A 14,760-nucleotide genomic window follows, 5' to 3' on the forward strand; every position below is an offset into this window, starting at 1 on the left:
AAGGTGTACATAAAAAATCATTCACAGAGTCAAAACACTGCTCAAAGAAAATTCATTTTTGAGATTTCTAATCAAAATAATACTCAAAGTAAACTAACCTCTTAACAGCTACAAAGTATTGATTCATTCTGCAAACATCCTGCTATATTATGTGAACACCTGACCCCTTCTCCTAAGGGTTCATAATCTGGCCATCAGATTAAAACTTCAAATACTGCAAATTCGGGTTCTCTTCCGATGTTTCCCATCTTAAGGAATACCTTCAGTTTTATCATCTGACTCCATAGCAAGCCAGATTGTGTAATAAACCCAAGTTTAAAAAAAGAAAAAGTATATACATATGTACGTATTTAGCTATTAAAATTCAGAATCACAGCCCTACTCAGGTAATTAGGGATCTCAAAGACCTGGGTGCTTTTGCTTTTAGCCAGATGAACATGCAAACTCACCACAACAGAAACGTTGCTTACACTCTTTCACGCTCAAGAACAATATCCAACCACATGCCCCTTTCTAGTTTTACCACCCTTAATGGTAAAGAATTTCTGAGATATAAAGCTATTAAAACCAAGTCTGTACTATTTTCAAATCAACTCCTCTACTAGACATATTCCTCTCACAAAAATCTTCTCATATCGAAACGTGTCTTTGATAATAATACTTCCCTTAAACTTCCAGCAACTACACTAAACACTGTAACCTTACCAAATAGTGTATACTTTTCCCCTTTGATCATTCTTGGCCTTCTCTGTAATTCTTCTCTCCTTAAAATCCAGTGACCAAAACTGGACATGCAACTCAAAAGGAAGTAAGCTATTGCAAAGAATAGAGAAAGAACTATATCCATGACCTTGGATGCCATACTCATTTAAAAATATTTTAGCATCATGCTGACTTTTTACTGACTCATATTCAGCTTGTGGTCACCCATGATTATGGCTTTCTTCCCTCTTTATTTATACCGAGCCTGTCCTTCTCCATCCTATATTTAATCGTTGGATTTTTTTCCCTCCACACATTCAATTCACTCAGTTTCATACAGTTTTCACAGATCCACTTTCCCTTTTATCACAATGCTTTATAGAAACGTTTAAATCCTCAATTTATAATAACTACCATTTATGCCTGAAAAATATCAACATTATGAACACAACTTTGTAAATCCGCTATACTTCAATTAAAAAAAAAAATCGAGACCATGAAAGTACATGTTACATATGACACAACATACATTGTAATTTACAAGTAATAGTGGAACTAAGAACAAGATCATACTATTGCCTACCGGAAACCTACCTCCACTGGACGATCACTCTTTACCAGTGCTATACGTGCCCTTTGCAAGGAACCATCCATCAGCTTGTGAAGTCTTAAAATTAACTTTCTTAACCCCATCTGCTTCAGTGCTTTGTCTACAAATGGTCTATAAATAGAAGTCAGACAATGTCTACTAAAGCCTGCTTCTGTGCTGCAGTCTGGTGTTCCCCAGCCAACAGAATCGTCCTCAGATTCAAGCCTCTCGAGCTTCTTAGTTACGCAATCCGGTGACTGGATGTTGAAACTGTTGTCAGTGGGCTGCCTGGTTTCTGGTACCCTTGGATCAGAGATTTGTTCTCCTTCACTCTCGTCCGTACTGCTTTCCAACTCTTTCAATTCTCTTTCTGTGTCCTCACCCTCATCTTCGGGCTCATTGCCTTTGGATGGTCGTGGGGAAGGGATTTCAAACACTGGCCAGCCAATGTCGGATAAATTCTTGATGCCCAAAACAGTGCCCATAATCCTTAATTTCTGATTTAAGTCTTTTGTGATGTTTAACCACAAACAGAGTGCCTGCACCCTGTCCTGGAAGTCTTTTGCAGCGTATTTTTCATAGTCCTTTTGAAGAGCCTGCAACGATGGATAAAGTGCCTCTATGTACTCCAGCAGCTCCATTATCCGTTTGACCTGCTCAAATGACACCCTCTGGCGTTGGAGGTGCTCATGGTATGTTGGGTAACCCACAACCTTTGTCCCATGAGGGGCTCTGCACTGCCCTTCTACCAAAGTACCATTAAAACTAGCTCCATTTCTAACAAAGGCAAAGCTCCCATAATTAACTTTGAAAGTAAGGATTTCATTGATAATATCTGGGATGGCTTGACGGGCTGTATATAAAAAGAGGTCCTGGTCGTTAATGGTCCGTCCTGCATGCCAGGCTTGTAGCTCTAACCAGATCAGTTCATTAGATCGGTTAAACCAGAAAGCAGACGTATTTTCCTGTCCTCTTTGCTCCCTGTCCTTCTTCTTTGAGACTGAGGTAAGCTTTAGTAGAAGTCGTAGAGTTTCAAAAAATTTTAAGCGATCTGCTGGACAGTCAGTCCTAGAAGTCTGGCGTGCAGTTCTGGCTATCGGCATGGGCACAGACACCGGAAGCTTAGCATTGCTGCAGCCAAGACTGAGGTAAGGCTTATTGAGATCCACATCTGGAATTGATTTTTTGGGCAAAGACCCACCCACTGGGTCCAACATGAACGAGCACTGCACGTTCTTCTTATGATCCGGCTCCGTCGTTCTAAGAGCTGCTCGGACCTTTTTCTCCTGCTTATAGCTGTAGTCTTCCACATTCTCCACAGTTTTTCCAGTGTCCTTATGTGGAGGTTGGTTTGGTGCATTCATTTTTTCTATTAAAAAAATAAGCAGAACATTATGTTACTCTAAACTATAAAGTTACTCTCAATATTTCAATGACTGATATTCACATGTATTTATATTTTCAGACTGTTATTGAAGAAAATAATCATATCATATGCTGAAAATTAAGAGAATACTCACACACACACAAAACATTTCTCTCTAAATCTTTACAAAGGTTTTACCCATTTTCCCTGTTACATAATACTTGCTATATTCTCTAATATTCTCCATTACTAACTTAAAACCATCTGCTTACCTCTCTGCTACAAAGTGCAGTCATCCAGCTAGGCAAATCTTCACAAGTCATCACCTTAAACTTGAGAAGCGAGAAACAGTATGGCAGATCGGACAGAAACCTGATTTGGAAAACACATCCAACTCCTGCCTTTGCCATGAACTGAAGTATCAACTTAGAGCAAATCAGTTAAGTTTTCTGGGTTACTTTTCTCATTCGTAAAATCAAGTAGATTGAGCAAAGACCACTTAAGGCACCTTAAGATTATTCTCATAAAACACTGAAAGACAGATAAGCAGAAATGTTTGCCTTAATTTATTCTATTCCTTGATTTCTTCTTTGCCACAAGCAGGTGAACAATAACATTTTAAATTTAGCATTAAGAAAACTGAAGACGTATAGCCTAATTTAGTATAATTTGCCTAGTTTATTATACTGGCACATAAAGTCATTCAAAATTAATGCAAAGGAAGTAAACATCACACTTTCCCTTCACGTAACTGTAAAAGGTCCTATTAACTTAACTCCCAAGCTTTGAGATGAACACACATCTTCCTTCCTGTTTGGCATTTCTGACGCTAGGAACCGCCCTACGTCACCGAAACCCCTTCAGCCTCTTGCTTTCTACACACAGCACTCTCAGGCTTCTCTTCTACCTTCTGAGTCCCTCCTCTTCAAATTCTCTCCTGGGAACTTGGCTCACTCCATTAAAAAGTTAATGCTTCTCAAAGCCCTTCTCTTAGGTCTCTTCTGTCTCACCTTCCCTCTCCCTGGGTGACCTCCTTCACACCCATGTCATACACTGATGATGCCCAAGCCTATAGCACTGTCCCCACGTCCCCTCTACACTCCAGGTATACTGTCTCATTGAATCTAGGACACACATTTTGTATTTTAACTTCTCTGAAATTAGAATATGTTTTATAATTATGGTGATATAAATAACTTTTAGGAATATATTCACTAATACATTTCATTTACATTTTCCTTTATATATATGCACAATAGTAATAAATGGTTTTTAAAAATCTATTATCTAAATATCAAGAAGTATAAAAGAGTTCTTTAAATAAAAATTAAAAATTCTAAGTGTAAGAACACACTGTGTCATCAATTATAAGCATTTTTTTCTTAGTATATAATATTATAGTATGCCTTTAGATTTGATGAAATAGAGTATATTTATACGGTTACAGACTAACATACCCAAAATCAATTCACCAAAGAAAATTTGTTTAAAACCAATGTATTTCCAAATCAATTTAAATTAAATTATTTTTAAAATAAGAATTTAAAACAAGTATTTCCAAGAGCACTTCCAACCTGATTTACATTATATTCAATTTCTTTTATGATCCATCAAAAAGGATTTTACTGTCTGTAAGGATTTGTGTTATATTTTAATATAAAACTATTATTACTATTATCTTTTAAATTAGCAATACTTTTTAAACAACAGAACTTTTATCTGTAGTTTTAATCTACTTTACTTCTAAATGTCTTAAAACGTTTTACACAGTCCATTCAGGAAATTTCTTCACTCAGAATGGCTATCATCAGAAACAGGACACATAACAAGTGTTGGCAAGGAGGTGGAGAGAAAGGAATCCTCATACACGCTGGTGGGAATGTAAATTGGTACAGCCACTATAGACGGTTTCTCAAAGAACTAAAAATAGAACTACCACTTGACCCAATATTTCCACTCCTGGATATACATATCCCAAAAAAACCCCAAAACACTAATTCAAAATGATACACGCACCCCGATATTCACAGCAGCATTATTTACAATTGCCGAGATACAGAATCAACCTCACTGTCCATCAACAGATAAATGGATAAAGAAGATGTAAAGAGTGTGTGTGTATGTGTGTGTATATACATACATATCAATACATACAATGGAATACTACTCAGCCACAAAAAAAATGAAATTTCACCATTTGCAGTAACATGGATAGAGCTGGAGGGTATTATGCTAAGTGAAATAAGTCAGACAGAGAAAGACAAATACCGTGTGATATCACTTACATGCTGAATCTAAAAAGGACAACAAACTAGTGAATATAACAAAAAAGAAGCAGACTCACAGATATAGAGAACTAATGGTTACCAGCGGGGAGAAGGAAGTGGAGAGGGACAAGATAGGGTTAGGGGATGAGATACTAATTACTAGGTGTAAAATAAATAAGCTAGGGCTTCCCTGGTGGTGCAGTGGTTGAGAGTCCGCCTGCAGATGCAGGGGACACGGGTTCGTGCCCCGGTCTGGGAAGATCCCACATGCCGCGGAGCGGCTGGGCCTGTGAGCCATGGCCGCTGAGCCTGCGCGTCCGGAGCCTGTGCTCCGCAACGGGAGAGGCCACAACAGTTAGGGGCCCGCGTACCGAAAAAAATTAAAAAATAAAATAAATAAGCTACAACAATATACTATACAACACAGGGAATATAGCCAATATTTTACAATAACTATAAATGAAATGTAACCTTTAAAAATTGTGAATCACTACGTCATACATCTGAAACTTATATAATATTGTACATAAATTATACCTCAATAAAAATTTTTAAAAATTTTTTAAAAAGTCGAATTTTTTAAAAACGAAAATTTTTCACAGTTTTATTGTTTCTAGCTACAAATACTTATCAATCCTCATTTATAAAAATGGTGTCCAGGCCAGCCCTTTGCCTACTCTTTGCTGTTTTGTTTAACTGTGTTCTTTACACTTTTATTAATATAGCACATATATATCACTCATTTCTACTTAGTAAAGCAATGGTTATTTGAAAGCAAAGCTAACAAGTACTTCCAAATTTAACTCCATTATATTTTATGTTTCAAGATATCAAATCATACTATACTTTCTTACTATGAAACGCAAAATGATATATACATGGTATCAGGGAGTAAGACTGGAGATAAAGATAATGAGTTTGTTTTGTAATATATTGAATTGGAGGTGCCTATGGGACATTCATGTAGAGATGTCTGTGGGTAACTAATATATGAGTCTTGAGCTCAGGAGAGAAATCCAGAGATATCAATTTGGAAATTATCAGTATATACAGATGTTGTTTAATACCAGGAGAGTACACAAGAATATCCAAGAAAAGTGTGCAGAAGAGAGGCAACGCAGGCCTAGGAAAGAATGCTATATTAACTAATACGTGCATCCACGTGGTTCTGAGTCAGAGAAATCAAAAACTTATGTAACAAAAAACTATTTTGTTATCTTAGGGTTTAGGATTCTAAGAAGACTTTACAAAATGAATGTAGGGTAGCATTAGTGACCAAGGCCAAAGAACGTCTGCATATAATTTATAACTTAAAAGTAAGTGAACAGTGAAAAAGTATTACTTGCCTTATATGAATTATAAATGTTCTTCTAACCCATGATTTAAAGGTCCTAAGGGAAACAAAGGGTGAACTGAGAGTAGCTGGGATGACCTGAACAACACAGAAGACAGAGCTATGAACTTTAAGTCCAAATCTATGCTAAATTTACCACACAGCTAATAGTCAAAGCATGAAAATATCAAGAGATGAAGCTTCTGAGCCTTGATCTTTATTCCAACAATTAAAAGGACTTAAGGGGGGAAATGCCACAATCCCACTTTTCTGTATAAACAGAATCGAATCTTAGCAAGCTTAGAAACCTAATTTTTGTAGATTATACACAAATATTGTGAAGCCTATCTTACAGCATAAAAAATGGTATATTACACAATTTTCTGAAATTCTGTATTCAAAATTTTGGTTCAGTCTTTGGACCTACAATGTGTGTAAAGGAAAGCAAATGGGGAAAGGAGGAAGACGGGACAAAGAAGCTATTTTTTTTTTTCCAAAACAAAAAAACCAAGTTGGTTTTTAAAAAAACACACAAATGGAAATAGGTACATCATTAAAATGACATAATTTAAATTTAAAATAGACTTAAGCCCCAGTCTAGCTACTGTGCAAAAAGAAAATACCAATCTTTGTTTGTTTAGTTTTCTGTTAATACTAAATCCCTCTGCAATGAACAGAAAGTCAAATACAGAGTTTCTGTAAAGGAGAATGGATCAAAAGTATAGAGAATGTTTTATACAAGTTCTAATTACAGTACTACAAAACTAGTTCATAATGACTTAAGACTAATGAACATCTGAGCTCTCAAGTGGCTATAAATTAAGTGGTACGACTTTGTAGTACTGTTAAAACAAACCTTCCAAGAAGTTACTGTTTCCTTTGGCCAATCACCAGTAACTCCTGCCAAATCAGAGAAACATGAAAGGAAAAGAACAAAAAAATGTATAATGAAACTGAACGCAAACAAATGACAAGCAATATGGTTCACTCGTTTAAACAGATATAAGACAGTCAACTGACTTCCCCACAATTCACACCTAGAAACAGCTCTTTAGAGTATGTATAAAATGTATTTTTTATCAAGTCCTCGCAATTCGTACGTTCTTCCACACATGTATGTCAAACTCAAAACACTGGCCCTCCTCGATCTCTCAAATGAGAAAGCAGAAACAGGTATCTGCGCTTTACTTTAAATGTGAGATGATCTTTAGAGCAGTGATGTGCCAGGCTATCAATGTCAACAATCTGAAGGGACTTAGAGATCTTCTAATTCAAGGTTCTCAAACTTTAGTAAACATTGAGAATCACTCAGATTCTTGCTACAACGCAGATTCCTGGGCCCACTCCCAGTGTCTCGGATTCAACCTGGCTAGAATGACACCACATTTGGGAAAACCCTGCTCTATTCCAACACTGCTTTACCCACTTACGAGGTAAGGGCCTACAGAAATTGTCATCATCTTTACAACAACACTGTGACGGAGATTCCCGCAGAACGTGGACGGCCAGACACATGAGACATGTCGGGACAGGGATCCTAACCCATGTTTGTGCCGTCAACCACCTTTACGCCTGTCGAGCTGCTCACAGGGCAGGGCTGTCTGACTAAGGAAAGGTTAAGATGCTGAGTGCCATGAAAGACAGATTACAGTGGGCTAACCGATATGCGGAAGCTTTAACTAAGACCAGGTACTCGACTGAATGCCTTGAAGAATGGATTCATCTTAAATAAGGGTAGCAAGGAAGGCAAGAGAATAAACATACAAAAAGACACAAAAGCAGAAAAGAAGAGAGCCTGGGTGGAACAGTGAGTCTACACGTAGATGGGTAGGCTGGAAATATAAATTAGAACCTTGAAAGTCAGGCTGAGTTTGGATTAAAGAGCTGAAATATAGATTTAAGTCCACTCTAGTTCACAGAGAACATTTCTCTTACTATACAGATTGAATCTGATTTATCACCATTTTACCAGATCAATTTTATAGCAGTATTATATTAAAAAAAATAAAACTTGCTAATCTCACTATGTTAGCAAAAAATCACACACATTTACATACACACACACACACACCTTGAGATATTTGCTAATGACAGGGAGATTAATGTGTACATGTATATGCATACGTGTATATGCACACATGTATATGCCATATTACAGATGACTATCTCTGTGATCTGGCTCTCGCAGTATTACATTACTCCTGCAAAATGGGGCTGATAACGATTATGAGGCCGATTCACCCAGAAAAGGGCTTTGGCCTGGGTGTCTTCACTCTTGTTTAACCTACTGAAAACTATGAGATGGACTGGATTTACTTCCTTCTGCTAATTAAAAAGAACAAAAATTTAAGGATGAGGTAGTTTGCCTCTTCTTAAACCAGGCTTAAGGAGAAACAGCTACACATGGGTAGCTACACACTATGGTCCAAAATTTATCAAAATCTTAACTGCTGTAGTTTGGTAGTTATTTACCATTATCAAAAAAATATGATCTGAAGTAACACCATAGTTAAATTCTGTTACTCATCGAAGTATGAAATCAAGCCTGGTCGGTGAGTTAATTCAAGAGCTGAATGGTAGGTTACAGCTGTCAGGGTGTCACACAGCTGGTATTTTTTAGGTAATAAAGAGCTAACTATCTTTACCTAGATATCATAACATTGTTATGTATTTAATATTTAGCACAGCTTCTAAAAGCAGAAGTTAATGTTTTGAAAACAAAAATATCTTTAACATTCCCAGGGAAACAAAATCAGGAAAATGCAAAAGTCAAATGAAATAATTTTAAACACATCTAAAGTCCATCAGTACAAAGAAATAAAACATTGTGGGCAGTGGTGACCTCACCTTTGTCCTACATCCCTAGGCCCCCTCCTCAGGCCTCCCCTATCTCAGACAACCACTAGGATACAAATTGTTTTGAACTTTCCCGTCTGTGGTTACCCACTTGCGTATTATGAAAGGAAATCACAATGAGTGACACGAGTCTTTCTGCAGAACTTCTCGTGTTTATTTGCAGGAACTTCTCTAAAGTCTAGTCCCAAAAGTGCATTTACTTGGGTCAAGGATATAACCAAGCTCAGTCTGAGTGTATTAACAAATTACTTCCACACAGGGATTGAGACAATTTACACTCACACCAGCCTCGTAAGAAAGCTGCCATCTCCTCATATCTTTGCTAGTATTTGATAATGCTCATCAGGGTGTAGTAAGTATTAGAAAGAAAACCACAGGCCCCAAATGGTGTCAGTCGCATGCTAAAGCCCATGATGGCAAACCTGTATTTTATACGTTACTTCACTGCAGTTCCAACCTCTCCCAGAAATGTAGTTTTAATTGAACAGTCTAGAATTTTCTGGTCAATACCAATAAAGTAACCCAACAAGTAGGCCCTCTACAATCCCCCAGAGGAAGAGGTAATCTGCATGATAAAACCCCTGTCATCCCTCCCCACGCCCATAAAAAAAGATGTCTGGTCAAAAAATAATCCTTTCTTTTTTTTTTGCTAATAGCTCCCTTACTCCACCCTTTTTCCTATAAAATCCCTTCCATTTTTGCACAACCACTCAGAGCACCCTTCTAGTTGCTAGATGTAATGCTGCCTGATTCATAAATGAAGCCAATCAAATCTTCAAATTTACTTGGTTGAATTTTGCTTTTTAACATAAGGAATATATTTGGGTTTTGTCCAGGTTCCTGACACAGAGCTCCTAAAACCCTTGGAATTTTCTGACAGAAGTGTCTTTTTTATTCATAAGGAGCCCCGATCAATCACACCTCAATTTACACTAATGAGGCAACTTAAGGGATAAACATAAGTCAAGTGTGTTCCTGAGTTCTGTGAGCAGTTCTCTCATGGGAACTGTCAATTCATTACCAGTTGGTCAGAAGGTTGCCTGGTACTAAATTTCCAATTATAAAAAATAAGCCAATAACGACAGTCGTTGGTTATTTTGGGCCTAGGATAATAAGAATATTTAAAGAATCATATCCATATAATAGCTCATGACAATGGCTACCATCACTAAAGACAACAGTGTTAGTGGTCACTCTACCCACAGAACCGTGAGCACAATAAAATGGACGCTTTCATAACACTAAGCTTTGGGTGGTTGTCACACAGCAAAAGATAAGCAGAAAAACGAAAATATTATCGGTGATGTTAACTAAAAAGATGAGCTCAACTTTCACTGCAGTTCTAAAGTGAATCGTATGATTCAGGCAGCCTTTGCTTGTTGCAGAGAGAAAGAAATAATGCGTCAGTTCATATTTCCTTGGAAAGCTTTTAAAATAAATCTGGCCAATCTAATTAATTTTAAAAATCTCTTGAAAATACTGAGAGACCAATACACTATTATGATTGACAAATGAGTTTGAAATACTGGTCTCCCTGACTCAGCCTTCAGGCCATAGCACAAATGTCACTTGTTCCAGCAGTCTTCCCAAGCCCAGGTCTGCTCGATCCCCTCCTGTGGGCACCCACAGAAGCCCCCCTCTCTCCCCTCCACCCCAGCTCTACCACACAAGATGGGAATGCCTGCTCATCTCTGTGGTTCCTGCTGGAGACGAGCAAGAGCTTATCGATCATCTAACGCAATACCCGCCTATGGAGTCACTGAAGTTGCGAGTCAAGGGAAAGAATGAAGGAGAAATAAGGGAGGAATGGAAGGGAGGAAGGAAAAAGGGGATGCGAAGAGGAGGCAGAAGAAAGGAAAGAGAGGTAAAGGCAAAAGGAAAGGGAGGGAGGTGAGGAAAGAAAGACCCAGAGAAAAAGTAACTATGATGGCAACATACAGAGTGAGAAGAAGAAAGGGGGCTAGGAAGAGCTACAAGAAACGGATAAGCCAGACAGGACTGACCCAGGCTGCAGTCCCAACTCCATACCTTGGTAACTATGTGACTCAAGACTCAGTGTCCTGAAAGGAGGGGCACCAATTAATAAGGGTACAGGCAATGATATAATTATTTAATTCTACTTTGAAATTTAAGGCAAGTAGTGAGAAAGAAACCTTTAGCTCACAATAATAATGACAGCTAGTAGTTACTGAACATAAAACCCTCACAACACCGTAAGGCAGATTACCTCACAGATAAAGAAAATGAGACACGGAGGCGGCACATACAGAAGGTGGTAGAACCAGGATGGGAATCCAGGCAATCCGGCAACCAAGTGTGTGCTCCGGTCCACCATGCTCTGCTGCTGCAGCCGGCGAGTTCTCGAGTACTGTTTGTTCCACCAGCTCAACACAAACACGCCATCACCAAAACAGTAACATGACCCACTGCCCAACACGGCTGCTTCATTTCCATCGTTTTTTGGTGTTCATGAACAAGAATGTTGACAAAAACAGTTCACCAGACAGCAAACACACTGCTTTCTAGTATATGCATGACTGGGACAGTTAAAACTACAAGCCCTAGAAACTCTGTGTCATGTCCTCAACCATAAACTGAATAATAATATATAGAACCTACATCTCATTGGGCTATCACTATATTTAAAAGATAACTCTTTTGACGAGCCCAGCACAGTGCTTAGGTAAAGCACTCAAGAACTGTGAGTGAGAACCGGGCAGATGTTGCTACAAATGATCCAGCAGCCATTAAAATGAACAGCACAGGTTATTCTATGGCACAGAAAGTTCATGAGTCATTAAAATGGAAAAGGAAGCCAGCTATAAAATAGTAAAAATAGTACGATATCATATCACAACACCAATATATGCAAGTAAAGAGACCACAAGGCAAAGATGGTAAAAGCTGTTATTTCTGCATATTGGGTTTATGGGTATTTTTCTTTCTTTTTGTCAGTATTTTCTAAACTCCCTACGACAAACATGTAATCTTTTGCAATAAGAAAAAACATAAGTTGTTAGGAACTTTGGTGCCCTAGGTCTGCTGATAGATAGCTACAAATCCAAAGGTTTATAAGCACTCTTTCTTCACCTGCAAAATGGCAGGAATTAACGTGGTCTCTGAGACCCCTTCCAGATCTAAAATTCTGTAATTTTATGAAATAAACAACTGAAAGAAGTTGAGGAGGAAAAGAAACAACCTTCCCTCTTCCTTCTATTTCTGACACAGCCCAGAAGGACAGCAGAGCTCAACAAGTATCCAGCGACGGGTTTTCTGACTGATTACTAAAGACATACAGTCATGTCAAGTACCACATTCAGAGAAGCTTAACCCCTGCTGCTTGCACTGGGAAAAAAGTCCAAACTGAGGACCAGGAGAACTAGTTCTAAAATTATTCCTGGGAGTTCCCGGTGGTCCAGTGGTTAGGACTCTGCGTTCTCACTGCCGAGGGCCCAGGTTCAATCCCTGGTCAGGGAAGTAAGATCCCACAAGCTGTGTGGCATGGCCAAAAAATAAAAATAGTACCTAAAATTAGCCCTGCCACTATCTCAAGCCTTCTGGCCTTAAGAAGTTGCTTTAAAACCCTGGGCCTCACTTTCTCAATCTATAAAATGGGGGGACTGTGTTCTCAACTCTGGTTCTAAAATAGTATGAACAAGTGAAGACAAAGCAGATATCCTACTGGCATCATCGCATTTCACCACCACGAAGCAAATATGTATTAACTAATTGGTTCAGTAGATGCTGCTTCAAAAGGAACTTCTGTAGGCATTTGAGAAATTTCTTTGAGAAAATGGAAAAGGATTGATTTTAAAGATAATATATTGCGATGGAAAGCTATTACTTTCCAACGAGGGTAAATACAGATCATAGGTTAACATCTTACTACAAATACAGTTTTAAAAGAAAGTAAAAAAAAATCATCTTCCCTGTGGGAAAGAAACACTATTTATTACTTAGGAATTCCTCCTTGGATAAGACTTCACTCAAGCAAATAAGTACAATAAAGTCCATTTCTCTTACCCTTCTTCTTTCTTGAGGAAGGGCTATGATAGGAACACAGAATGAACTTGCCGACATTAACCATGAGAGATCAATGTGTGGAAGAAATGTGTGGGAAAGGGAAAGAGAGGAAGAAAATGAGCTAAAGAAAGGGAGAAATGGAAATGAGTCTCTTTTCAGTAGGGAGAACATCTGATAAGCGGAAATTTCTCAGAGGAGATAAAGAATGATATCCCTATTTTGCACAGTAATAGGTAGATGAATTCTAGGAAACTATGAGATCAGTTTCAGGACAAGTGGTTTGCTGAAATTAACAGAGAAATTCTAAAACCGTAAGGCTTCAGTGACCTGAGGTTCCATGCCAGAAAGCAGGTACAAGGAAGCAGGTCAGCATGATTCAGTTCCTCTGCCTCAGAACAGAACAGCTGTGACGCGCTCAGAGGAAGGAAGAAATGAAAACAGAGAACAGTCTCAGGAGCAGGAACAGCTTCTAGGAGCAGAACACTATCTGGGCTTTGGGATTCCAAACAGAAAGAAAAGTAAAACACAGATTCTGTGCGTGATTATAAGGTGGGATACCATCCAGGCCCTGTGCTTAGTGGGAACGAGGGCCATGTACATGAGGGCAGCATCATGGTCACCGGCAGAGCACAGGTCTCAGGCCGCCTAGGGAATCCTGGGGAAGAAAGCCTGGCCCTGCCTCTCCCAAAGTGCCCAATACATCATGTCAGGAAGACAGAATCTAGAAGTTTCAGCCTAAGAGATTCAAAGAATAAAAGAAGGCCACCTATCCCGTACACCAGCAGCCATCCTGGACAGGCACGCTGATTCATCCACGTTTGTCCTCTTCCACGTCCTAAAAGGAATGCAAAGGCCTCACACACTGACTTTAACAATTACAATTACAAACCTTTCTATCTCTGGAGAATTATTTTCTCTTTTATTAACAATATTGCTAAGGGTGATAATTCAAATATTTAAAAATAAAACTTTAAGGCAGCATAAAATCAAATTTAAAATAAGAGGAATAACTAACATTATTGTAGAAAAAGCATCTATCAATAGTTACATGTTACCTAAAGATTACATACCAACCATGCCACGCCCCCTCAAATATATCGTTTTACGCACAAGACTTACCTTTCACATTAGCTCGACTGGTGGGCCGCCCTACATTATTCCTCTGGTGTTTGGTTGACAGACGCTTCCTCTGCCGAGGCGTGCTGGGGGGAGAGGGACCGTAAAGGTTCTCTGTATTTGTTTCATCTGAAAAGTCCTCAGGATCAGACTCAGAATTCTTACAAGCTGAATCTCCCAATGCGCACTCTTGTCTACGGAGCACAACAAGCAGAGAAAACATTCAGGAACGTATGAAGGGAATTCAAATTTCAATGACTTAAAATTTCTTTTAAAAACTCTCCGTAACACTTCTCTGTGGATATGTCTCTTCCTCAGCCGTGTAATCTTTCTCCTCTATCTGTACTTGTAGAAACTCATGAAGAGAACATAACGACTGTGTTCCTGCTCTCACCACGAATAAAGAGAACTGATGTGCAGTTCCTGTTGTTTAGAGAATTCTTTCTAACATAAATGAAGTTTAAAACTAAAAACTTAAGGATCAGGGGAAAAAGAGCAAAGGACTGGA

At 38.5% G+C, this 14,760-nt stretch overlaps 1 protein-coding gene across 10 annotated transcripts in view; it reads right to left on the minus strand.

Annotated features, from left to right (window-relative positions):
- MAP3K4 (mitogen-activated protein kinase kinase kinase 4) overlaps nucleotides 1–14,760 on the minus strand; it is a 112,802-nt gene that overhangs the window by 64,807 nt on the left and 33,235 nt on the right. For 9 of the 10 annotated variants that reach the window (XR_003427754.1, XM_027081698.1, XM_027081656.1 and 6 more), the window contains exons 2-3: nucleotides 14,256–14,446; nucleotides 1,297–2,660 (exon numbers count right to left, since the gene is read on the minus strand). Coding sequence is in view for 9 of the 10 variants with exons in the window: in XM_027081698.1 (XP_026937499.1) it covers nucleotides 1,297–2,660; nucleotides 14,256–14,446 (1,555 nt within the window). In the remaining variant the exon portion in view is untranslated. Of the gene's footprint in view, nucleotides 1–1,296; nucleotides 2,661–2,929; nucleotides 2,951–14,255; nucleotides 14,447–14,760 lie in introns of those variants that run through there. The other variant, XM_027081709.1, reaches the window with a different exon arrangement.

This window comes from Aethalodelphis obliquidens, unplaced genomic scaffold (assembly GCF_003676395.1).
Source record: "Aethalodelphis obliquidens isolate GAN/ISIS:26980383/991018 unplaced genomic scaffold, ASM367639v1 scaffold3, whole genome shotgun sequence".
NCBI classification, from domain to species: Eukaryota; Metazoa; Chordata; class Mammalia; order Artiodactyla; family Delphinidae; genus Aethalodelphis; species Aethalodelphis obliquidens.